This window comes from Stegodyphus dumicola, chromosome 6 (assembly GCF_044657685.1).
Source record: "Stegodyphus dumicola isolate Sdum_Otavi_A_Nest chromosome 6, ASM4465768v1".
In the NCBI taxonomy this organism is placed as follows: Eukaryota; Metazoa; Arthropoda; class Arachnida; order Araneae; family Eresidae; genus Stegodyphus; species Stegodyphus dumicola.
Window position 1 is genome coordinate 138,538,951 of NC_140773.1, and position 26,955 is coordinate 138,565,905.

At 29.5% G+C, this 26,955-nt stretch overlaps 1 protein-coding gene across 1 annotated transcript in view; it reads left to right on the forward strand.

The window, feature by feature from the left end:
- Positions 1–630: 630 nt before the first annotated feature.
- The window catches only part of LOC118182304 (D-3-phosphoglycerate dehydrogenase), a 46,172-nt gene continuing 19,847 nt past the window's right edge, over positions 631–26,955 (forward strand). The window contains exons 1-6 of the mRNA XM_085818925.1: positions 631–841; positions 5,246–5,397; positions 17,996–18,061; positions 20,945–21,098; positions 21,215–21,347; positions 22,832–22,980. Of these exons, the coding sequence (XP_085675051.1) occupies positions 707–841; positions 5,246–5,397; positions 17,996–18,061; positions 20,945–21,098; positions 21,215–21,347; positions 22,832–22,980 (789 nt within the window). The 5' untranslated portion in view covers positions 631–706. The remainder of the gene's footprint in view (positions 842–5,245; positions 5,398–17,995; positions 18,062–20,944; positions 21,099–21,214; positions 21,348–22,831; positions 22,981–26,955) is intronic.

Genomic DNA, 26,955 nt, shown 5'->3' on the forward strand with positions numbered 1-26,955 from the left:
ACTGGAATGTGATCAACCTTTTATTTATCTTTTAAGCATTTAGTTTTAGTTTATGAATATAAAAACAATTTTTAGTCAAGTTTATTATTTACTGATATTTTCTATACTTTTTCTTGTTTAATTTATAAAACACATTAAAAAACAAATTAAATTTAAATAAATGTATATGCATTTTTCGTGTTTTGGAATTGGGGCGGGGATGATTATCTAGCAAATGGTGAAAGGGGTGCACGGAGCAAAAAAAGTTAAGAACTCTTAAGAGTAATTAGATTTTTTATGAGTAGAAATCTTAAAAAAATTTAGCATCGACCTTTTCAACGACGGGAATCAAATCTAAGACCTGTCCTAACATATAGCGCAGTCCAGGGCGTCGTGCTAAAATATAAGTCCCAATTTAGTCAAATTTCTTCTATTCTTACTCTTCTTGTCATAAGCAAGAGCCTCAGAACGCTACCAAATCGCATGAGGAATGTTTTTAATTCCTTGTATTATGTCCAATGTTCGGGTACTGCCAAAAACTTCTAGAAAACATTTTGGCGACATTGTTTGGGATTTGGCGTGGTGTCGTATCTGGAAGCTTGGCCAGAGAATAGCAACCCTTAATAAAAATCGTGTACAAACCACTTCGCTTTCTTTTCACTCGCGGGCGAGGCAGATTGCAGGATCGTGATATACTAATTTACATTTTTTAATAAAATTTACAACAATGTCGATAAATATTAAAACTGTGCTTATTAGTGAATCTGTAGACCCCAGCTGCGCCAGGATTTTGTCAGAAAATGGTGTTAAAGTAACAACTAAAACTGGCTTAACTAAAGATCAGCTGAAAGAAGAGATCAAGGTTTATATCCAGTTTTAATTAATAGTATTACATTTAATTATTTTACTATGATTTAAGAAACAGGCAGGATATTATAGATGTGATTTTAAGAATTTTCTCGCAAGATCATGTTCTTCAATATGTGTCTTAATTTCCAGATTAGCTTTGCTTAAAAGTAATAGATTAACAAATGTGAGTAGTATATATCGAAATTTAAGAATGTAATATATATAAGTGAGGTTTTCATATTCTGTAACATCCATAACTTTAAGGAAAATTAATTTCGATTTTTAAGCAGATAAATTATCCCTGTTTTGCAAATTTTTCTGAATGTTTCGTGTTGGAGAAAGTTTTTACTCCATCACTGTTTTCTGTAGCTTAGCATTTTCCCCTTAAAATTTGTTGTTTTTACAAGCAGAACTGTAATAGCAAACTATCGAAGACTATTATAAGTTGTTAATATTAAAGAAAGACGCCATTATTATTATGTGCATTTGATTTAAATACTTATTTTTGACTAAATGTTGTGTGGCCCGTACATTTTCAAAGTTTATTTTTTTAAAAATCAAATGGCATCGGTTTTTACCTTTTGTAGTATGTATATTATTTCAAATAAAGTCAGATTTTTGATGCAAATTGTATCTATAAAGTTTTTCTAGATTCATTTAAATAATAAAGCTTAAAAATAATTTTAAAAATATTTTTTTGTAATTTTGAAATTACTATATTTTGTGGCGATTAAATTAAAATTTGTTATTTATTTGCTAATTATGCAATATTTTCAGCACTTAGCATGTATGCAATCCGAAGTTAATCTCTAAAAAGAAAAAACAAATTTTAAGAATTGCATAACTAATGTGCAAACCTTTTTACCTGGGTAATCACAATTCCATCTAAAAGTATTTTTATGAAAATTGAGTTCTTTTTAGTGATAACAAGTAACTAAATCAGTTATTTAAATTCTTATTACTAGTTGTAACTAGTGCTAATTATTTATCAGCTAGTGCCATAACTGGTAAATATGATTTTTGATTAAATGCTAAACAACCTTAATTTGAAAAACACTATCTTATTTAGTAATCATTCAACCTTGCTTGAACATTATAACTAAACATCAATCATTTTGTAGTTTTAAAAGTGTTAAGTAGATGAGAATATAGAATTTATAAGAATATTTTATCCATTTGACACAATTTTAAATGTTTCAATAATTGATTATTAATTGAATAATTCACATATTCTGATTTGAAAATTCAGTTTCCTGTCTAATATTGGCAAAAATAAAATATATTTTAGAGTTGTTTTTGTATTTTTTTTATTTAAGTAGTTCTATGTATTTGCAAATACTATCAAATTTCTATGATTTAGGTTATTAACTGAGAAATTATGAATTTATATATAAAAATAATGAATTATGGAAGCTTTAGTTTATTAAATTTCTTTAATTATGATTATCATCTCTGAATGAAATGCTTGTGTAATTTATTTTTTATCATTTTTTAAAAAACATATAAAAAGTAGTTTGAAAAATTATTGTACTAAAAATCTTAAATTTAATATTTTGTAGTTTGGCAGGAAAATGGAGGACTTTTCTGTTAATAACTGTGCAGATATGTGTCAGCCTGCATGTTAAAAAAGTGTGCAAGGTAAAGTAAGAATAGCCATTACAAAAAAATACAGCCTAATTGATGGCTAAGTGGTTAACATCACTAAATACTATTTGCCTGGGTTCTCAATTGCTTTGGTTCTAACCCAAGCAAACAAGCTAGCTGCATGGTTAGTTTTCATTGTTTTCCCCATGTGTAATGTGAATATGAGCCAGTTTCGTGTAGGAAATCCTCCACAAAGGTATCCTTCCCCTAAGACAACCATTGCTTGTTTTGTCATATTCAAGTAATGGTATAAAAAAATATTGTTAAAATTGTTAATAATCAAAGCTGTTAAAAGACAGTATTTCATGAATATTCACACTAACAGTTTCAACATTTAGTAAAACTGCCATATTTTCACTTTTTTTTTGCATATTTTAAAGTGTACATGTGATAATAGTCAAATCATACATGCACATACCATACGCATAATTGAAGATTTGATCTTGCTTGCTAAATCTATTTGACATAAGACCCAGCAAGCTAAAAAAAAAGAAAAAAAAAAAAAAAAAAAAAAATCTTTCAAAGAAATTTTGAAGGCTGTAGCTTGCTGACTTTTTATAGGGATGTAGATAATTAGAAAATACCTGAAGGGGGACTTTAAAATTTTTTAGTGGATTCTAAAATCTATGATCATTTTCATTCTTTTAAAATAATTGCAAATAATTGTAGTGGGCTATTGATATAGTGTGTAGTCTGCCCTTTTTGCAACTGTATGCTGTGATCATTGAACTGTAAATCACCCAAAGAACTTTGTTAACCTTTGGATGATACTAATACAAATGACTGAATCATGCTGGATGATTCTTAGCTAAAGATTCTATATAAGATGGTAAGTATCACATGACAAGTATACACACGAGATTTTATTTATACAAAATATAAATAAATGCATTGTTTCTCACAGAAGCATAATGAAGATCCACTAATAAAAGTGATAGGTTGATCTTTACATTATGGTAACTTGGCGATTTTTTGGCGAAAATTTGGCAACCAACTCTTCTACAGCAACCCTCTATTTTTTTCCCCGCCGCCATTTTGTCTTCACGAAGTAAAGACATGTTTCTTTTCTTTTTATCTACTGAACACTTCTTCCAACAATCTACTAGCCGAATTACACTTATGCTAGAAATTTTATCAAACAAAACTGCTTAATCATGACAAATATTCACTGCAAAATTGGGAAAAAGTGCACAATACCATACTCCTTACGCGTTTTTCAAAATAACACATACACATAAACCATGTACACGCCGACTTATTTTTACTTAAAAAAACATCCCAGAATTGCACAAAAATGGCATTGCGCACACTCTTCACTATATCCATGTACACTGCTTTTTTTCTCATAAATTAGAAAAATTTCACGAAAATACATGACAATTTTCTCAATCTTTAAACCCGGTAAAAAGAACATATATGAAATTACCTGATCGCGAAAAAGTATTTACCCTTTACAAATATGAACATTTCCACATATAAAATGAATAAAATATCCAAAAACTTTTACCTCTAAATCATCTATTACATTATACACGTCACCAACAAATTCATACTGCAAGCATTACGAATACTTAGTATCAAATATTTAAATTATTTCCATGCACGTTTATTTCAACTTAAATGTATACCAAATTCCTACAAACATAAAATTCACAAAATAACTATCATTTCATTAAAATATAATTAAATTCAAAAACACTACTTAAAATATAAATGAGCACATACATTAAATTAATAAAAATTACCTTACAATCCTAATTACTTTAAACTAAATCATTGCTAATAACAATTTTCCCAATAATACCAAATTCCTTTCCACCTTACATTTAGAACAATGCATAAAAATAATATCCTCAAATAATTAAAAATACTAACTTACCTAATCTTCTTCAGAATCTTGATTACGTGGCGGATACACTTTTCTAATTCATTCAATAAAATTATTGAAAGATTTTTTGTGCGAATTTTTCCTCCATACTTCCTCCGCTAAATAAAAAGCAAGCTTCTCTTTATCACAATGCCTAAATACCCATTTCGAATTCACTTTAGTTAGGGCCATGGGATCCAAAAATTAAACAACACTGTTTCACACAACACAGAATAAAGCTAAATACAAAATTTCCACATTTTTTCCCGATTTCCCCCCTTTTCCGATTAAAGAACCGTAATTCGTCCGTTAATATCACATGACATATCCCATGATCTCTCATTTCCCTCACGCAAAATAATGCGTAATCGGAACTGAGTACTGCTCACATTATTACCAAAGTCCCAGGTAGTAACCTTTATCGCCTCCAAAATGTCGCCAAACTACCAGTTACCATATTGTAAAGATCAAACAAGTGATAACTATTGTTTTAGCTATGCTGCACAGCATTCATAATGTACTACTGAATAACTCATAAATATGGACCTTTTGAAGGCCACTTCCACTTTTGTTTTGCAAAATTTGTAGCTGTTCAAGGTAAATGGAATTAAAAGTTTAATAGGGTACTAAATTAATTAATGGAATCATTTGCATTTATGCATTCTTAATTATTTGCATTTATTTTTATAAGAAATAAATAAACTAAAAGTGGTAGATCGTATATTGTATCAAAACTATTAGTTTTATCATTGAACTTAGAATTATCAACAATATCATAGAGCAGGCATCATAAAACCTTATTTTTTAATTATCTTATTAAAACATATTTTGTGTAGTAGTCAAATTTGTATATGCATTTTTATTTCAAGTGAATGTATATTCTTATGTATACCTTCTTTTTTAAAGCATTATGATGGCTTAATTGTACGCTCAGCAACAAAAGTAACAAGTGAAATTATCGAAGCAGGAAAACAATTGAAAATTATCGGTAGAGCTGGTGTTGGTGTGGACAACATAGATTGTGATGCTGCAACACGAAATGGAGTATTGGTTATCAAGTATACATTCATTTTCTGTATTATTCTGCATTTACTAATAAGGAAATAATTCTCAATGTTTCATAAATTAGTCTACATTGTGTGCTTTCGTATGTGTTTTAAATGTGTAATCCCATTTCTAAGTTGTTACAATGAATAATTAAAAAAATGTGACATAAAAATAATGAAATTTTACTTTTTAATGTATATTGTTTAATTTCATTGTTATAATCATGATACTTATGTTATAAAATTTAATATACAACTTTTCAAGAAAAGTAAAGCATTTGTTGTCTCCTGTGGAAAGATTCAAGCATTAGGGATATTCAAAATGATGTATTTTGTTTTTTTTTTTTTAAAAAAAAGATGATTTCTCTTATGTTTTATCCTTATAATTAGGAAACACACTAACAGATATTGATTATTACCAGTACGAAAATGGTTTTTAAGCAAAAGGTTTCTCTGCCACCCTTTACTGTGAGCTCTCCCAATTTTACATTGTATTACCTAGTAGATCACAGAATCTCCTGATTTTTAATTGGTAGCTTTTACTAAGGAAAATATTTCCCAGCAATGAATGAAATTTATTGAATTATAGAAATGTAAATTGTGGAAATTCTATTTCCCACCCTTAGTTTAGCGTAATTTTTATTATTATATTTTATTTCATGTGAGTTGTCTTAATCTACCGTAAATATTTATAGAACTTCCTGTGATAATTCAACCAATGTTTCAACAGTTTACGTTTGTATTAAATTTTATTTTACATCAATATATGGTACATTATTAAGTTTATCCACACAGTAGTTTGTACTACATTAATCATTAATTATATTTTCATCATATTTAAAAATATTTTGATAAATAATAACTTTTCTTCCTATTTAGGATTTTCAGCATAAAACAAAATCCAAACAATGTAAAATTTAGAATATCTAGTTAAATATTAATATATTTTATATTAGAATCATACTGTAAATACTTCAGTAACCTGAACCATGGATTATAAAGTGAAATTAAGTCTAGAGTTCTTCTGAAATGGTTTTGCTGTTCATTGCAAAAACAACCCAGAAATTCCTAGTCTTCTTATGAGAACCTTCCAAGTTATCATCTTTCAAGGTTAGCAGCTATACCTTTACTTTGTTGAAACATGATTACCCTTAAAAACTGCAGTAAGAAGCTTTTTTTGATTAAAAGTCATTGTTTTCTCAATTAAAAGATAAATCATAGAATTCTGTGAAGCATGGATATAAACTTACGTGTACTATAAAACGAAGTTCCCAATCATGACATTTTTAATTTACTTTTACAACTGTTATTAACTTCGAAAACAAATGTTCAAGTTCTGGGATATGACACGACTACAGTAATATCAGTAATATGTAGCTTAGTGTTGCCATGTTAAAAAATGACTCATGAGTCACTTTGTTGAAATGGCTGTATCACGGGTTGCAGAACCTAATCACCATAATGTTGAGCTAATAGTACATTAAGTAGACTAAGCAGCATGTACTATTATTATAACTTTGCACACCATTATGCCAAGAATATTACTCGTATGATGTTCTCTTATAAAGTTTTGTTGACATTGACAATGTGCCCTCTAGATAAATTTTCAGTCTTCTTTGCTTCTAAGACAAAAGACTCATCTCTGAAGAGAATTATCCTTCATTCCAGTCTCCATGGCTGCTTGTATATACATCACAGTAGCCTTTGAGAGGAATGGCTTTAGAATGAATCAAACACTTATTACTGGTCCTCTGGCTTATAATTCCATGTTGCTTGAGGACTTTCTGATGGTTTGTGCTTGTTCTGTTGGACCTCCTAAGCTTAATAAATGACATTGATGTTCACCTGGAGTAGAGTAATAACCTTTATACACCATTTTTCTTATCTGACTATATATTCAAGCAGAAGTTTAGCTTTCACCGCTACTTACCATCATCTGAGTTTCTCATTTTGATCTAATCACTCAGTTACACAATCTTGAACGGTACTGACAATTTGGCTTAAATATTGTTTTCTACGCTAATAAGCTGACATGCTGTCTGTCTCTAAGTTCAAATATTCTTTTATTTATTTTTGCAATAAAGAATTTTAAGTGACATGGTCTCAAACTCAAGGTATTGCCAGGGGTAAGTTAAGCCATTTAGGAGCCCCTGGTGGTAAAATTTGTGGGCCCCCTTGGAAAGTGTGCACTTACATGCTAGAAATGCAGTTCATGCTGAAGGGAACTAAATATACATAATTACTTATTAATATCAACATTTTATTAAAATTATGATTTAACATTTTTATTTTGAAATATTCTTATTTTATTTCCTCTGCATATCAATACTAAAATATATAAAAATAAAAATTATATCAAGAAGTTAAATATTTTATGAGAATAAAAGGTAAACATCAAACTGTTAAAACATTTTATGGAATGTCTGAAAATTGAAATAATTGATTATTAAATTAGATAACTGTCAAGTCACCAGATTTAATAAATATTTTCCTTGATTTCTTTCTAGCAAATTCGTAAAAGGTTAAATGATTTCTGCACTTGATAAAAAATGTGACATTTCTGTTGGAGCCTGTTATACTGGTATATCAGAAACAAATTTTAGCACTGTTGTTATCAGAACTGGATCCAGGAATGGATGTATGTGTTCATGTATGCATGCATATATGCAAGCATGAATGTATGTGTGTGTGTGTATACATATCTACATATATGCACATTCATACATACACACGTGCATATGTTCATACATTTCTGAATTTGGTCCTGATAAGAGAACAGTACCCAAATTTGTCTTCACTTTCTTTTAAAAACAATAGAAGCTCTTCTTCATCAAAATGCATAACATCTAAATAATTTTTATAGACTTCTTTTTTAAATTCAACAAATTTAAATTAAAAAGCATAATGAAGTCTGTGTAATATTTTTACATACAGGTAGTCCTCCTAAAACACAACATCCTGTAACACGCTTTCGCTATTACATTATTCATATATTGTGGCAACCTTCCTACAACACAGTTAAAATTCCATGAGAAGTTTTCCTTATTGATCAAAGCACCCACATAGTCATTTAACACATAAAAATCCTTGTTTACTAAGTCCTGCCAATTGTCTTCCAAGATTCGGTTCCCGTAATAAAAAAATGTCCTCGTGAGATGAGCCACATGGTGGAGAACGACTGTTGAATCCTTAACCAGTAACGGGGGAAAATCGTCTCCCTCCATGACTTTCAAAGTATAGCATAATAGAAATAATGCACAGTCTCAAGAAAGTACAGTCTCCAGATAACAATAAAGAAACTTCACTATCGCAGAAGATGAATGACATGAGGTCACAATAAGAGCTCCAAAACGCACAACCTACACGATCGGCTTTCAACATTTGAATCGTCATCTCCATGGCCTGAAAACGAAAGTGTCTCAGACTGCTAGTCAGCAGTCTATGTCAACCGACAATGTTTAAGTAACCTTTTTGTTTTTAAGACATTAACTTTCAGTCCCAAGCAATATCTGACAAAAATAAAAAAAACATCATTTAAAAGAGGTAATTTATTTCTTCAGAAGTAAAGGTACAAATCTTGGATCATTTTTTAAAGGAAGAAAAACATTTCATATTAGAAAAAGTCTTAATTTGAATGCAAAAACAGTCCAGACTATTAAGAAAAATGAAAAAGGAATAAGATGTGCAATTACTGCAGCATCTTTGACATCTACAAAACGTGCAACTCACTTTCAGGTACCAATGATTCGGAAGATGGAAAAAGCACTTAGCATTTGGACTGATGATTGCTGTCAAAATTCCATTGGATGGTGAAATCATTACACAAAAAACACTTCAAAGAACATGGAGAATCTTCTGCCATCTCAGATTTTGTGGCAAGTAAAGTAGGTTCGAAAATTTCAAAAAGCATTTTGCAATTCATAGCTTAAGAATTCAAGTTAGCTGATGATGAAGCTGCTAGGAGGTCTCCAGAAAAATTTCAAAACATTATATAAAAACTATGATATGCAGCAGGTCAAGTTTTCAATGTTGATGAAACTGTGCTTTGGTGGAAAAAGTGCTTAGTACAACCTTTATATCGAAACAAGAAAAAACTGCACCCAGATTTAAGATGTCTAAAGATCACTTATGCTACTTTTGTGCAGTAATGTATAAGAGACTTTATAAAAAAAAAAAAAAAAAAAAAAAAAAAAGAGCTTTCTAGTTTATTTAAATCCTGATGTTGTAAATAAAAACACCTTACGGGTATATTGAAAGCAAATTCAAAAACTTGAGTAACTTATTTAAAGATTATTTTATTTAAAGATAGGTTTTTAAATTGTTTTGTGCCATACACTGAACATTATTTAAGGCATAAAATTTCAGCTTCAAGGCACTATTACTATTAGATAATGTTCCAGGTCACCCACAAAATTTGAATCATCACAACATCAAAATACTGTTCTTACCACCTAACATTACTTCGTTACTCCAACCATTAAATCAAGGTATTATATATATATATCTTTATAACATGTGAGCATTACAGTGGGTTTTAGATGTAACCAATTCAAAATCAATGAATGTAATGGAAGCTTGGAAGAAATTTTCAATCAAGCACTGTATGGACATCATATCTTTGTCGCAGAAAGAACTGACAACATCCATGTTAAATGTATGCTGTAAAAAGATATGGCCCTCTTCAGTTAAAACAGAAAACATGCGTGAATCATCAGAAAATGAAATTGGTGACATTAGAAATTACTAAATCATCGGAGGTGACGTGATTGGAAGAAGTTGATGAAGCAGATTTGCTGCAAAAAGGCATCCGAAGCTGTAAATTAAGTCGAGTCTGAGGAAACTAGCACTGATGGAGATTGTTCAGTTAATAATTTAACATTAAAAAAAAAGGCACAAGCTTAGCTTAAAATCGGAGTCGTTTTTCTTGAATGCAGAAACCTTTTTTAAAGAGGGAAAAAGATGCCAGAACTTTAAAATTTTAAATGAAGAAAAAGTTTTGAAAGTGAAGGCAATATCCTTCCACTAAAAAAGAGTTCTTGGTTGAATATACTAAGCAGTGGTGATCATGAAGTTTATTAAATGACAGTTACATTAAATTAAAATATTTTTTTGCATTGTACATACATTTGTATTTTTAATAAAAATTAAGTTGTCTATGTATAATTAAAAAAATGCTTTAAACAAGTTTTCAGAACGTAACCTCCCCTTTTTGTACTAGCTCTGGGTCTCATACAACACGGTTCACACAACACGCCATTTTCTAGGAACCTGTCTACCGTGTTTTAGGAGGGTTGTATGTTTATATCAATACATTTCAACGTAACAGATAAATCTGTATGATAAAAAATAGCTTTCTCAAATGGGTACATGTGTAATGAGTAATTTAATTTTTAATTTTCATGGAAAAAATAATACTCTACTAATTGATCTTCTACTTCATATATATATATATACACCTGACATTTGTTATAAAATAGTTTTCTTGCTCTGTTAAATGTCCGATTCCATCAAAATATCCAAATTAATATTCTTATAATTGTAAACATTAACTTGTATATATCTTATGAATATAATATGTATATAGTATATACATATATATGTAAGGTATAACAAAATACGTTATACCTGCTATTTAAAAAACAATAATTGGCGATTGTAAAATACGATAGCTGTTTAAAAAAAAAAAATAATTGGCGACCTCAAAATTTACATTCTAGATTTGGTCATCTCCCCCAAATTCATCTGTTCTTCCTCTAGTTTATTCCATTTCATAATAGAAAATGTTCTGCATGTTGTTTTGTGTTTCTGTTATACAGTCAAAAGTCGTTAATTCTGACACCCATAATCCAGAATGATCTATAATCCGGACCTCAAAGCTAAAAACTTTCTGCGCATGCGCCGTGTTGGCACATGCGCACAGGCATTTTCGGCATGCGCATAAGACCTTGACTACTGCGCATATGCGTGTGCGCAAGTGCAGAATACATTTTCGCCTGCGCGTTTAATGTTTAACGGATGGTGTAAGCTAAAATTATCTAATTATCTATTTCAGTTAATGTTAATGATTGCGTTGTTCCTTAATCTTCGAATTGGATCCCGCTTATTATTTTTTGCAGACTGTAAGAGCAATTTTATAAAAGTAAACTTGAACTTTTGATTATGTCAAATAGAATTTCCGATGCTGGAACTTCCAAAGGATCTACAAAATGAAAGTATGTTTCGATGTCCAACAAACAAAAAGTGGAATTGCTGTAAAAAATGGATAAAGACATGAAGAATGTGACAGAGAGGTTAGTGAAAACGAAAAAATTTCGATTGACAAGTTAGTCGGTATTCTCGGTACAGCAATTAACGGGACTTGAACAGCGGAACTTTGTAACTGAACAAGAAATTATGTCTGTTTATAGAATTAAAGAGACAGTATTATCACATAAAACGAAGCAACTTAAACAACTTACATTGAAAGAAATGTTTAATAAAGTAAACAAATAAATATTAAGCTTTTTTTTTTTGTAAATTTTGATACCGTTTAGATCATAATTGTTCTTTATTTCATAAATTACGGTTTCATATTTTTAATTTTATAATTTCTGCATGCCATCTTACCAGATTTAAACTGATGATCTATAATCCGGAAAAATCGATAATCCGGAATCGCCAAAGCCCCGACGAGTCCGGATTAACGACTTTTGACTGTATGCATTTTGTTGCCTCAAGCATTATATTATATTTTCTCAGCGAAACAACATTACTGGAAAAGTGCAACTAAAACTATTAATTATATATGTAAACGCAACAACTGGTGCCAGAAAAGAGAAAAACGCAACAATATTATAAGTGAAAGTATAATTTAGATTAGTGTTGTAAGAAAATATTTCTGCAAAGCCCATGGGAACCATACCTCAGAGTAGACAGCCAGTTAAATGGATCAATTGTGTTGAAAATGACCCAAACATTGTAAAGGTTAAAAACTGGAAAACAGTTGCCAAAAGCAGAGAAGCCTAGAAAAGGCGAGGGCCCACCATGGGCTGTTGAACCAATGAAGATGAAGAGTGTAAATTTGTATGTGAAATGCATATTAAATATGTTTATGCACCCTGGCATTTTTTTTAAAAAAAGCTCTTCTTACTAAAATGTAATAAAAAATAAAGAAAAGCGTACACTAATTATTGCCAAATAGTTTCCCACCGATTCCATTAGTTTAAAACAGTTATTTCCATATTTTGTAGACAGAAAAATATTACACTTGAGTTTTTTTACTGCACTTCCCAGGTGAAGTAAACTATTCTTATATTCAAAAACTACACATCTTATATTTTGACTATACATTAGAACGCTTGTCTTCTCAAAATACTGCAAAACAATCCACAGAAGTGATTGATTAGGTTGTATCAGATAGGACAAAATAAGAAAGGGTGGTTTGAGCTTATTAAACTATTTTAGTGTTTTTTTTTTTGTACTTTTTAACGCTATGGAAAATAAAGGATCTAACAACCACCATTATGTATGAATAAGATTAAAATTATGCCATCTAGTTTCTTATGTAGGTCGATTATTTATATATATATATGGCATGTAAAAAGGGTAAAATTTTGTCAACTTTTACCAAGAAATATTTAATTTTCAGTTTAAATGCATTTATACCCAGAGCCATAAGAATTTCTTCCCTAAATAAATTCACAAAGATATAGTGCCATCAGACTATATTAAAAAAAACTCTAAAGGAATTCCAGTATGCTGCTCAATACATAAAACAGTCTGTAAATAAATTTGAGAAACACTGATGTAGCCAATAACCAGCTGATACAAAATTTTATCATTATCTTTCATTTTATTGTTAAATACAGTTGGTAATGTACATTCAAAAGAGAAAATTGTAGCAAAGGTACATAATACATCCCTCCTTGAAGTATTGTTTGTTAACTAAACTAATGGTATAAATTGCTAAGGAACATGTTGCAAAATATTATTGAGAAACAACTATTGCTTCTATATGGGGATATGGCAAGGATTACACTTTTGTTATATGAAAGATAACTGAGAAAAGGTATAAGGCATAACATATATATAGGAAATATACTGAGAAGTGGTATAAGGCATAGTTTCTATATGAATATATAATATCTATATAATATTTTTCATTTATATTATATATGAAAGTTAACTGAGAAGTGGTATAAGGCACAGTTTCTTTCTTTTAATTCGGCCTACCAGCAGCCGAGCAGTAAAGTCGCTGAACACTGGTAGTTCGGTCCGACGTTCGAATCCCGCGAATGGGCTGGCTGCATGGGTGTTTTCGTGGCTTTTCCCTTGTGTAACGTGTATACGAGCCAGTTTCCCTTAGGAAGTCCTCCACGAAGGCTTCCCTTCCCTTAGGCAGATAGCCCTGGAGGCTTTGCCGTAATTAAATAACCTAGCCTTTCTTTCAACTCAGGATTGGATTTTATTCAAAATGAAAATGTTAACACCTGAAAGAATTTTCAATTCTTATTTAATGAAGCTAAATTGAAGAAGAAATGTATAAATATGAGAGCTGAGAAATATTTATTTTCTTTCAAAATATGGTAATTTTAAAATTGAAATTAATTTTCATAATGTGGTAATTTTTTAAAATTTTAATTAAATTGAAATGCTTTGTGTTTTGCAAACATTATTATAAATGCTTACATGTACTACTTAAACAAATATGGGACGGTAGTAACCATTTTCACCATACTACACATTTATCCTATATTGAAGCAGCGGTTCCCAAACGTGAAGAGAACAAATGGTAACTAAAATGTTAAAGCCTCAGAGAAGCAATATGATTTGCAACAATCATTAATGGCTTTAGTGTATAGTGCCATCAGATTTAGTTAAAGAATGAGGAAGGTCATTTACTGCTTAATAGCTCATTCATAATTGTCAATAAAGCCCCATTCACATGCAACGCTCCTTCGCACAGCTGCCGTTAGCAAGGGGAGAAAAAGGAGACATGAAAGAGTTTCGTCTTTAGGACCCGTTCAGAAGACCACCGTCTTCCTTCCCCTTTACACCTAAAGCCTCTATGAACAATCACGTCTCCGAATTGGCAGATTTCTAATACTGTTCACACATTTTTAATGTGTTTTACTGTTGTTAATTTTGTAATCTGTACTTTCGCAACTGATACCTGAACTTTCGTAATGGTTCCTGAAAAATATATGCTTTTTAATTATTATTATTATTTTATAAGCTGTTATTTAGTTCACTCTTGGTGCTTGTCGCTATGGTTAAAAGATGGTAATAAATTTTTAAACTGCTTCCCGATAAGATATAGAACTCAAACTTTGTACATACACTGCTTGTGGATGTGGTGTCACACTTTTGATTTTTAGAGGATTAGATTTTTTTTCAAATTTAAAGTTAAAACGACTTTTTGCAAATATTAACAAATAAACTGAGAATCTCAGAATATTATAGTTTGTACCATAACACACTGTGAAAGAAAAAAAAATTAAATGAAATTTTTAGTGTAACTTTTTTAAAAAATATTTTGGGAGAATTTTTGAAAATCGTTCATATTTTTAGACTTTTTGACGCCCATTAATTTTAAAATTTCATATCTAAAAATATATCGGTTACAAATTTCCAACATTTTCACAGTTTATAAAACAAACTTTTCGTATTAAAAAAAATGATAAAGGAAATTAAATGGATGATTTTGTACTTTTTTGAAAGACATGCAATGAAGCAGAATGGAAAATATTGGTTCTTGGGCATCAATTCGAAACATCGGTTTCAAAGTAATAATCTCATTATACCACACTATTTTTATGACATTATTTACGCTATATAAGTTGTTATTGTTACCAGTTGTTAGTTCAGCGTGAGATTGGAGATATTTCTGAGTTAACTTTCTCTTAAGATGCGTTTTGCATTCCGTTGTGTTTAACGTTCTTTAAATTGAAGCATAACTACTGATTATACTTAGTGATATGCTAAACACTTGTACGAGTATTTCTGTGGAAAATACCAGAATTTTGAAGTGTTTATGTTGATAAAATAAACTTAATTAAGCTATAATCGGATTTGAGTGCAATGACAATCATTTACGAACTATTATCAATCTATTACAAACCCGTACGCACGCAGCAATATTATAAGTAATTAATGTATTAAAATTGTTTTGAACGTGTTTCACAAAACAAAAACAGGTAAAGAAAAATTCTGCTTGCGTTTTATGAGTTTTTGCAATTTTTCTGGCCACATAAGGTTTTAAAAAAAGGATTGTAATTTATGTTTATATTTACCAATTGAATAAATAGCACTAGGTTTGATTATATACATATGTGTATATTGAAATTCAGTAATAAAATTTTAAAGATTTGAAATGATTAAATGTCTATTTAGACAGTTTGAATTCTTTAAACTGCAAATGCAAACTGAGAAACTTTTGCACTTTTTTCAATAAATCCTTTTACTCCTAAAACATATACAGGTATGGATTAAATTTTTTATTATTTTTACTGCTTATATAAAATTATATACTTTATAGAAACAAGGATGGATTTTGCAAAATACTTTCGGAAAAAATTATTTGAAATGAAAATGTGACTAAGATCATATTTGTTTTAAAGATTTTAGATAAAAGTGTATTTTTTTTCCCTCAGAAACTAATTCATTAATTGCAAAATCATTCCTTGAAGTTATTAAGAACACTCTAATAAATACAATAAAAAACTGGGGGGGGGAGACATTGAAAATTGTAGGAGAAGAAAGACATTTTAATCGTAAAATTTTTCTTCAAAAATTTAAATTAAAAAAAATGCTAGCAAAAACTTTTTTTCAGCTCAAAATTATTTTGTCTCACAAAACCATTTAATAATATTCATAATTATTAAATGGATGATTCATAATTATTAAGTAGATGAAAATGCTTAAATTAAAAAAAAAAAAAAAAATCAAAAGGGATGAAGTCCCTTTTTGCGTTGAAGCCGATATGCACTTGTTTTAACTTTAGTTTTAATTTGAACGATATTTTTGGATTACCTAGCATCAGATAAACCTTGTCTGTATTTGCCTATAATTTCCGTATCTTGTACAGTTCTGTCTAATTTTGGGGGGGGATGCTATCACATCCCCAGACATCTATCAGCGCGATTGTTTCGCTGACAGTCCAGCGAGCAGTAACTAAAATTAAGTGAACCGCGCAGTATAGTACGGGAAATCTCCCCATTTGCCCTGCTCCCGAGAGGTAAGAAGCATTCAACCAAGTTCTACCTCCAATTCGGCGAGGCAGTTAATGCTTGTCCCATGTGAACGGGACACGTTGGAATAACCGGTTTTCGCTACTGGTCGAATCTGCTCTTGTGAACGGGGCTTAAAAGATCTTTGGTGATGCTGTGAGACAAAATATTTAGAAACTTTTCACACCGGCTATTTCCTTAAATATTTGAAACTGATCAGTACGTTTTGGAAAGCAAACAGATTATGCCAATGGTTGCCATGTAAGGCAATCTCATCTATGGGAGTGCAAAGTTTCTTGGAACTACAGGTGTTTGTTTTGGGGAAGAGTCAGCACGAAATTTCAAAGAAAGGGGGAAAAAAATTGCTACATAAATTATGTCAAAACTTAAAATGTAGCTATCTTTTTCGATTTGTTACTTTCATGTAAAATGGATTGATAAATATATTATATTATTGAGGTGATTATTAATTAACAATTTTAATTGATCCTTTAATTGATCCTGGTGTTTTAACCCTCTTAGCGTTACGGCCGTACAGAAGGCTATCTTCTATATTCATTATACAGGAAAATTTTTGCTAGCTGTTAAATGTATCTGATTTCAGTTTGGATGTATATTGGAAGAATAGGAATCAAGGTAAAAAATGAGATAGTCATTTTTTAATTAAAATGAAGAAAATATCACTTATTCATGACATTTTGAGGAGGGCTAAACCCATAACGCTCGGAGGGTTAAATAGTAAAAGGTTGTATTTCCGTGTGTTTATGGAATGCCTTCAGAGCTTGGGGCCCTTGACTTCTGCTAGATCTACCAGCCACGTGACCCATTTCTGGGTGCTGCAGTATTAAACCAGGAGACTTGATATGGTGTCTGATGTGGCATAAAAACTTTGCATTTGATTTGATATTTGTATTGTTTGAACTCTTCTCACTTGTTATTAATTGGAGTTAAATGGTTTAAAATTGTAATTTGTTGTAATATGTTGTAAATTGTTGTAGAAAATTAATTGTAAATTCACTTCTTTTTATTTCATGTACTTTTTCTCTGAGTAAAAAAGCACAAATTTATGTTTTGGGAAACTGTAATGTGATGTGTTTATTGATCTCATTTACATTCCTTCTCATTGCTTTGTTTGCAAATGTTAATTGCTATATTGTTTTCAAAATTCAATAATATTTTCTGAAAGCAGATATAAAGGAGAATAACTCAGCTAAAACATTTTTTAAATAAATAGAAACATGCATGTTCTGGATTATTTTATACTGGTTCTAAAATTTATAGTTTTATTGTTTCATTTTAATATAATATTTAATTTTTTTTTGTTTTATTCAGAAAGTGTTATTATATCAAATTCTTCAAATATACCAAGAGTTTGATATACTTCAAATTGAATATCTTTATAGTGCTCCTGGAGGAAATACACTGAGTGCTGCTGAATTGACCTGTGGTATGATAGTATCTCTATCTAGGTATTTATATGTATTGTATTATAAAGTACTTTTGCTATTTTTCTTTTTGAGTTTTGCAATTGCTTCTTCTCTGTTGTTGAAGTTTTAGTATAGGAGGAGTATATTATATGCTGAATGTGCTTCTCCTTCTCCTCCTAAAAAAAAAAAAAAAAAAAAAAAATTAAAATTTGAGAAAGAGCTTTTTAAATGTATGAGAAAATTTGAAATTAAAGTGAGTATTGTGTGTGTTATTGAATAATTTGCTAATATAGCTTACAAAATTAATTTTAAGAAATGTATCTTGCAGCTTTTACAGTATAAATTATTTTTACACTTAGAGAGGAAATTTTATTCCAATGCTTGTATAACTGTATTTCTTTATGTATTTTCCTCCTTTGTTTTACTAATTTTGTCATTCGAAAATCAAGAGGGGGAAATTATCGAAATAATTTAATTTCCAAGTAAAAATATAACAAATGAAACATAGTCATTGATAAACTACAGGTAACTCTCCCAATGTTATTTCTTTAAACGAAACCACATTTGATGTTTTATCACTTTCAACAAATAAGCCATTTGTCAAAACACTCCAATATATAAATTCACGTGTATCTTCTGAAATTTTGAATAAAAACCTGTCATTTTTTGCAGGTATGCTTAGAAATATGTCTACTTTAAGATGATGGTAAAAAATTTATAAATTATAATTCAAAAATGTTTTTGAAAATTTTACAAAAATTATTTTAAAATACAAATTTTAAAGATAAATCATAAAAAATGCGTGAATTTTATTTGGTACGAACCTAAATGTTGAAATGTGAAAGAAAGAATCAAATAAGCTTAATAAAAAAGATATATTAATAGATATATACCAAACTCAATCAACACTGAGGAGCTAAAATTTTGAGAGCTAATTTTTTTAAAACTACTTGTGCGATTTTTACAAAACTTGGTAGTTTGGCGTAATTTGAGTTGTAGAAAATTGGTAAAAAAATTGGTATGTTATTTCAGAAAAAGTCCAATTTTGTGTGAAAATACCTATATTAGAACAATGCTATATATAAATCTAATACATATCCTAAGTTGCACTTTCAAGGCATGAAAAACACAAGTTGAATTTCGTCAATCGGTCCAGTAGAACGGGAGATATAGAACTGTCCCATTATTTATTTCACAGTATACAGTTGATCTACTGTTGCTTTTAGTAGTAAATATGGCTCCTTCGAAATGAAACAAATGCAGCACTGGTTTCAAATGTAAAGTCTTTCAGTTTGCAAATGAAAATGGAAATTGTGCTGCAGCAAGGATGTTTCATAATGGGGAAAGCTGCATACTTAGTCGAAAGAAAGGAAATCACAATGATAAAATGCATAAAATAATAATGAAATGGCTTATTTTAGAAGAAAGTGTTGTGAACTGGTTCCTAGAAAATCGCTGGAATGGGTTAATTGTAACAAGAAACAGCATACATTTATTTACCTTAAATTAGCCAAAAAAGAATGCAATGAAAGTGAAAACTCTAAAGCAACTTAGAGTTGGTGTAGTTGGTTTATGGACTGATTTAGTTCTAAGATAAAAGGTAAAAGATTTGCAAAGGCTTCTGAAAGATTTGGACAACAAATTGATAAGTTTCCAGATGTATGTTATTGACCTACAAAGGGAGAAAAAAAAAAAAAAAAAAAATTACTTTCACATATTGGAAATTTAGATAAAACTCCAGTACTGTTTAAAATGATAGGAAATAAAACAATTGATGTGAAAGAAATAAAAACTGTTCACATGGTCACAAAAATCTCACCTCACCACAGTGCTTTCCTGCTTGGCGGATGGTATAAAATTAAAATCCATGGTTATTTTTAAAAGAAAGATCATGAAATATAATATCCCAAATGACATTTTAATTCACGTTCACGAGAAAGGATGGATGGACAGAAACAATGTAAAACTGGAAAAGAAATGTTTGCTAAAAGCATCCTATTGCATTAAAGAATCCAGTCTTTTAGTTTGGGACATGTTCAGATCCATCTAGTGGGTAATGCGAAGAGATTGTTGAAAGAGTGTAATACAGACATGACAGTTATGCCAGGCAAAATAATGCTATTAATTCAACCTTTAGATATATGCATCAATAAACCATTCACAGAAAATTTAAAATGACATTGGAATAGGTGGATATTAGAAAGTGAAAATACGTTTACAAAAGGAGACCAAATGCATCATTCCAGTCTAGAAATAGTGTTCGAGTGGATAATAAAAACACGGAATGAAACTAAACCTGATATAATTAAAAATCACTTAAAAATGTAATATATTTAGCAATCTACATGGAATGGAAGATATTTATTTATTTATGGATCAGAGTAACAGTGATGTTGAAGATGAAACAGAATACGATGATGTGCCTGAAGTTATAATAGAAGTTGAATAAGATGAACTTTTCATGTTATCAGATAATGAAAATTTTTAGTTCAAAAGGTATGTCATTACTTCTAAATAAAGAACATTTAGCTACATATCAAAATCTAATTTTTGTAAGCTTATCTTTCCCTTATTTTTAAATCTATCATTTTTATATCTGGCGTATACTACACATGCGTAAATTTTGATTTTATATTTAGCATTAAAAATGTGTGTCGTACACCACAATATACATTAATTCTAACTGAATTTGGTTAATAAAAAGTTAACTATAAAAATGCTCATGATTTTTATCTAAGATTTTTATAGAATTAGATATTATTTTTATTAGTAAAATAATTCCATTTTTATGTTTTTATAAAAGTTTTTCTTAGTTTTATATAAAAATTTATTGTAAAAAGATTTTTAGTTGGATTTTTTTAAAGTATTGTTTCATCTATTTGTACAACTTAAAAATCTACATTGAATCAATGTTGCTATTTTTAGAAACATTCCAGAAGCTTGTGCTTCCCTAAAGAGTGGAAAATGGGAACGAAAAAACTTTATGGCAAGTGAATTATTGGGAAAAACTTTAGCAATCATTGGACTTGGACGTATTGGCAGAGAAGTTGCTTCACGAATGCAGTCATTTGGAATGACAGTATGTACACTGAGTTAAATTTTTATATTAGAACATGTTATAAAAAAATGCTACCATATCTCATAGCAACTAGTAATCAAGAAAACTTTGTGATTTTCTTTATTTTGTGTTTTTAGACAATTGGTTATGATCCTCTGGTTCCTGCACATGAAAGTGTGAAATTTGGAGTAGAAAGTATGGAGCTTGAAAAAATTTGGCCTGTTGCTGATTATATTACTGTTCACACACCTCTGATACCTCAAACTCAAAGTATGTGATTTTTCAAAAATATATTTACAGATACTGAAGTTTGTTTGAAGATGTATGCAGATGTTAGTTTTAAGGTGTTAATTATTCAGAAGACTATTTCATATTTCTGAATTATAAAATATAATCTTTTAGACTAAGATATATATATATATATATATATATATATATATATATATAATGTTGTATGATCTTAAATTCATTTAGTGCGAAAATAGCTAGTTTTATAATGAAATAAATTATTAGCAATAAGTAAATAATCAGAGGTAATTAAACAAAACTAAATAATGCCAAAATTGTCAGACATTACATTATGTCTTAGAAATAAATGCAAAATTATAAAATGTATTATGTAAAATTATAAAATGAAATATTAAAATTATTTTATAATGAAATTATAAAATGTCTAATGCAAAATTATAAATGTCTTATAAAATGAATAAATACAAAATGCCTTAGGAATAAATGCATCAGTATTTAAAATTAAGAAACAAAATTAAGTAGTTTTAAATGTGAAATTTTTTAATGTGCTTAAAAATATGAAACTCAGTGCTAAATTCTTTGAAAAGTCACATATAAGTTGTCTCTTTCTCTTTCTATATAAAGCGTATATGGAAACTGGAATATATGTTACTTAGAAAATGCAGAAATGTTTTTAATTGCTTAAAAAGAAAAGTTATTTTTATTGGCTGAAAATTTGAAATCTAATCCATTCTTTTTAGTTAAGTGTTAATTATTTTAAGCACATAATCTTTTCATCAAAATTTTGATACAATTATCCACATTTATTTTATTTCTTTTTGTTTTCAATTTAACTTTATTTAAGGATGAAATTATGCTAGAAATAAAAATTTTCCTTTTTAATCCACAATGAGAGGAGGGGATGTTTATGATGTCAGATGTACATGTTTATGTTAAGTATATGTTTTCCCTAATGGTTATTGTTGTTTCTCCCCTTAGTTAATCATGAAATAAATTATTTCCTTTCTCTTAATTTTCTCTAAGAAGGGTTATGACATAAATACCTTCTTTCATTACTAAAATCTCATATTATGTATCACTTAAGTATATTTGATTTTGAAGCTAATGCAATTATACGTGTATACATTTATGTGGTAGAAAAGGTTTATTTCTGATGGTATTGCACTAATTTGAATTATGATTTTATTTTTTACCTTCTTTGTGTTTGAATTAATTTGAATTTTTGAATTAGTGCTCATGCTATGTCATGTTCTGTAAAAATTTGATCTGCTTTTTTAATGCCCTGAAAATAAAATCTCTTACAGTAAATATCATTCTTTAATCTTTTTATACTAGTCATGTGCAAAATGTGTTGCTTAATGTTTGAATGGTAGCAATATATATATCCGAAGAAATTTTTTAAAATTAATTTTACTCATATTTAGTAAGCATTGTTTTAAATTTATCTAGCTTGTAAGTGAAGAAATTAGATATTGTTCAGAGTAATACGTAATTTCTTTTTGTAGATTTAATAAATTTGGATGTATTTTCAAAGTGTAAAAAAGGAGTGAAAATTATTAACTGTGCTCGTGGTGGAATTGTAGATGAAGATGCATTACTAAGTGCTTTAGAATCTAGTCAGTGTTCAGGTGCCGGTCTAGATGTGTATCTAGAGGTAATTTTTTTTTCTTTTTATATATTTAACTAACAAATGCACAATTCTTCAAATAATTCTACTGTAAATTTTGTATGGGGATATGTGTGAGATTCATGTGATAATAAAGCTGTGCAAGAATGTCAAGGCATTCTAAAATATTCTTTCAGTTTCTTTTAAAATGCGGCTGCTACATTATTTCATATTTGGTTCATGTTATTTTAGGAAGAGAATTTACTGTACTAGCTTGAGAATTTAAATAAATTGTCAAAATAGTGTAGCAAATTTTTTGAGAAATGTATTTATGCGTTCAATTTCAACATAAAGTGAAATTGAATGTAACATAATAAGTTTTATAATATTTTAAAATCACTGTGAAGCAAATACTGTTAAGTTAGTTTTTTAAGTTATTAGTTTAAGTTATTAGTTTTAAGTTATTAGTTATTAGTTTTTTAAGCTGTAATAAATGTCATGGACCAAACAAAAACATTAATTGACCTGAGCTGTAAATATAAGTTATAGCTTAAAGGATTAATAGCAAACAGTAAAGTGTAATTATGTTGTAGTTTGAAAAGTTGTTTTGTAGGAGAGATGTTTGATCAAGTTTTATACTGGAGTTTATCTGAGCTAATGTAGTCAATTCCATGTATCGACTAGATCCACTATACTTGAAGCTCAAATTTTTTCAGCTTGTTTCGCTGTGAGGAAAAACAGGTTTTGGAACTGTGTTGGCTATGTTAGATGTCTCTGTTAGCTTGCATAAACCCCAGTGTGAATGGCCCTTAACCCTTTATCGGGCCCAGGCCATTTATTTTCAAAATTCATATTTTATGCAACTATTAGAGAAAAGTAGCTCGTTTATGACCAAAAATACTATTTTTGGAATTCGGTTGTTGTTGTTTATAATAGGGGTGGTAACATATTTACCACCGCCCGGTATAAGCAATGGCATTTTACTGTGTAGTGCAAAAGAAAAAAAATCTTAATTACAAAAATATCACTAATAAACATGTATTTTTGATGAAAACTATTTATTCTTTATTATTTAAATATACATATAATATAAAATCGATGATTAATATAAAAGTGATCATAGATATTAATATAACCAAATGCAATATTTCTACTGATTTTAATTTTAATTTTTATTGATAACATGAAGCAGCACAGAATGGTACGTGACATGTTGAACATAACACCTTTGTACGTTTCTACGTTTCTGATTTACTTTTGTGCTGCAATATTTTCACCTTCTGTAACTTTCTCCTCTGACTGGCATGTGTGTTCTAACATTAGTTGTTCGGATTTCCCCTTGAAATAGCATTTTCCTTTTTTGCTGATACCCAGTTTGATTGCAGTTTTCGTTTTTTACTAGAGAAGCCTCCAATTAGGCTGCGAGCTACTCTCAACCTAAATTCAAATCTTTTTCCTAGTGTAAACTTCAGACTGATATAGGTAACCAATTGATGCGTTTGATCTAGCCCAAATCTTATAAACTCTTTTTACAGGCTTCTCTGGCATATATTGCTTCATTGTGGACCTTCCTTTGAATTTTACCATTTTTTCATCAATAGATTGAAGTCTGAATATTTTTCTTGAATTTTTATCTAAATGGGTGATCAAAGAACGCATTTACTGTAATTTGTCAAATTCTGGCTCATTTCAAGGGACAGCCTTTTGATTGCCATTGATATGCAAATTTGAAAGGGTATTTTTTTAATCTCTTTGCTGGCATAATTGACGAGATTTATTGATTATTGAAAAAAAAAAGCATCAGAAGACCAGTACAAATCTAAGGTAACTTATTGATCCCCTTCATAATTATGATTTCCCAAAAAGCCTGCAGTTCTTGCTTGAGGGAGTCCTTTTTCGGAATCTTCAGGATCTGAAGGCAGTGCAAAATAATGCTCTACAGCTTCCTCAGTGATTAATTTTTTTTCTTTTTCTTCAAAGCGTTTACCTAAAATAATATTCATTACATTTAATTAGTTACTTATATTTTGAAATCTCTTGAACATACTGATCAAAATATTACCTTTATAGCATTCTAAAGTAATATTTTAATTATAATTTCTAAATACATAAATATTTGTGTAATCGTAAATGAACGCTAAAATATTTTCCATAATATTTATAATAATTAATATTATAAATAATTAATTATTGAAATGCTAATATAAAAGTATTAGATATACAAAGAAATCAAGTACCATGCCAAACAAAAGGCTATTTCTAAAGCGAAACATATTAGTAAAACTGTGTTTCTATCAGGCAGTGGTAAATTATTTACCACCTCTAAAATCACTAAGCGTGCCATGGTAAATAATTTACCACCAAATTCAAATATGTATAAAACAAAATATTTCGCTATAATTTTTTAAATGCCTAATACAATTTAGCTATCAAACCTTTAAGATACAAAATATATGAATATATAGCTTTTAACATATTTTTATATATCATTACACAATAAAATAAGAAAAGAGTATGTGCTTACCCTCTCCATTTTGCTTGAAAACTGGATGAATGCAGAAATGTTGCGGTTTATGTGGCCTCTACAGCCATCTATTACAGAAAATGTGAAGCTCTGGTTCCAGAGGAAAATTCCTGATATCGGGCGCTGCTGCTAGAAAACAAATTTCTTAGTGGTAAAATATTTACCACCACCTGTAAAAGGGTTAAAAGCTGCACCATCATGAGTGCCTTTTACTGTAAACTTCTGCAGTTGCAAATCATTTCTATTTTACAAGAAGAATGTTTAGGAACTACCCTCTTCATATAAGACAACACGCTATATTGGCTGACAAGTGAAGGCATTGCTTACTTTAGAGACTGTGAGGTTTTCCAAATGCTTGTTTTCCTCATTCTCCATCTCTGTGACTTCTGTGAAACATGAAAAAGATTTCTTCTGCATAGATCTATATAACCAACCCCTGTAATATATTTCACATGAAAAACATCACTGACCAAAAATGTGCCATCCAGGGCAAACTGCTTACTCTCTAACTATACTACTGACTAGTCGTTCCTATTTGTCACATTATCAGAACTTTAGAACACTACTTCAGCAACAATGCTTTATATAATTAGCACAGTTTGATTGTATGTGATGTAAAACAACTATTACTTTGATGAATGCCAGTGTCTGATGTGAAAATTTAATATTTTTAATAATAATCATAAATAAGATATTTTTTTCATTGTACAAATGACAGTTTTGTAAGGAAATAAAATTTGCTGCATATTTCAAAATAACCTTTTCAACTATATTATATTTATTGTATTAATTTACTTTTTATATAGCCAGTAATAAATACTTTTTTCGATCTTTTGCACTGACTGTCATTCCAGACATGCCAACATAAAGCATGGTTACTTCTTGGCTGGCACCCTGGTGTGACAGAGTATTTTCTCTTTCACCCCTGCCCATCAGGTATTCATGTCAAAATTTCGGGACATTTTAAAAACTAAATTTTTTGTGCAAGATGGCATTATATGAGATTTGAGATACATGAAGATTTGACCTTCTATATGTATCTTCTACCCAAAATGAGACAAAGATTGTTCAAAGACAGTAAAATTCTGATTATATAAACATGAGGTGAAAGACATGTTCTCGATTGCAAGCTTCATTCGGTATTTGTGCAGGTCTAAATGCTGTGGGAAGTTTTTTTTTTTTTTTTTTTTTTTTTTTTTAATAAATCATTTAGTTTGTAGTACAGTTTAGTAGTTTGCAGTCCAATTTCTAATCAGGAATTCCATTATATATGTATGCAAAATATTTCTATTTTAAGTATTGTATTTAAGTATTTTAAGTCCAAAATCTTTAACAAAGTATGTGAAGGTACACTGCGGGGAAGAAAAGGGGGGACAGTTCTATATCTTCCGTTCTACTGGGCCGATTAACAAAATTCAAATTGTGTTTTCCATGTCTCGAATGTGCAACTTAGGATATATATTAGACTTATATATAGCTTTGTTCTAACATAGGTATTT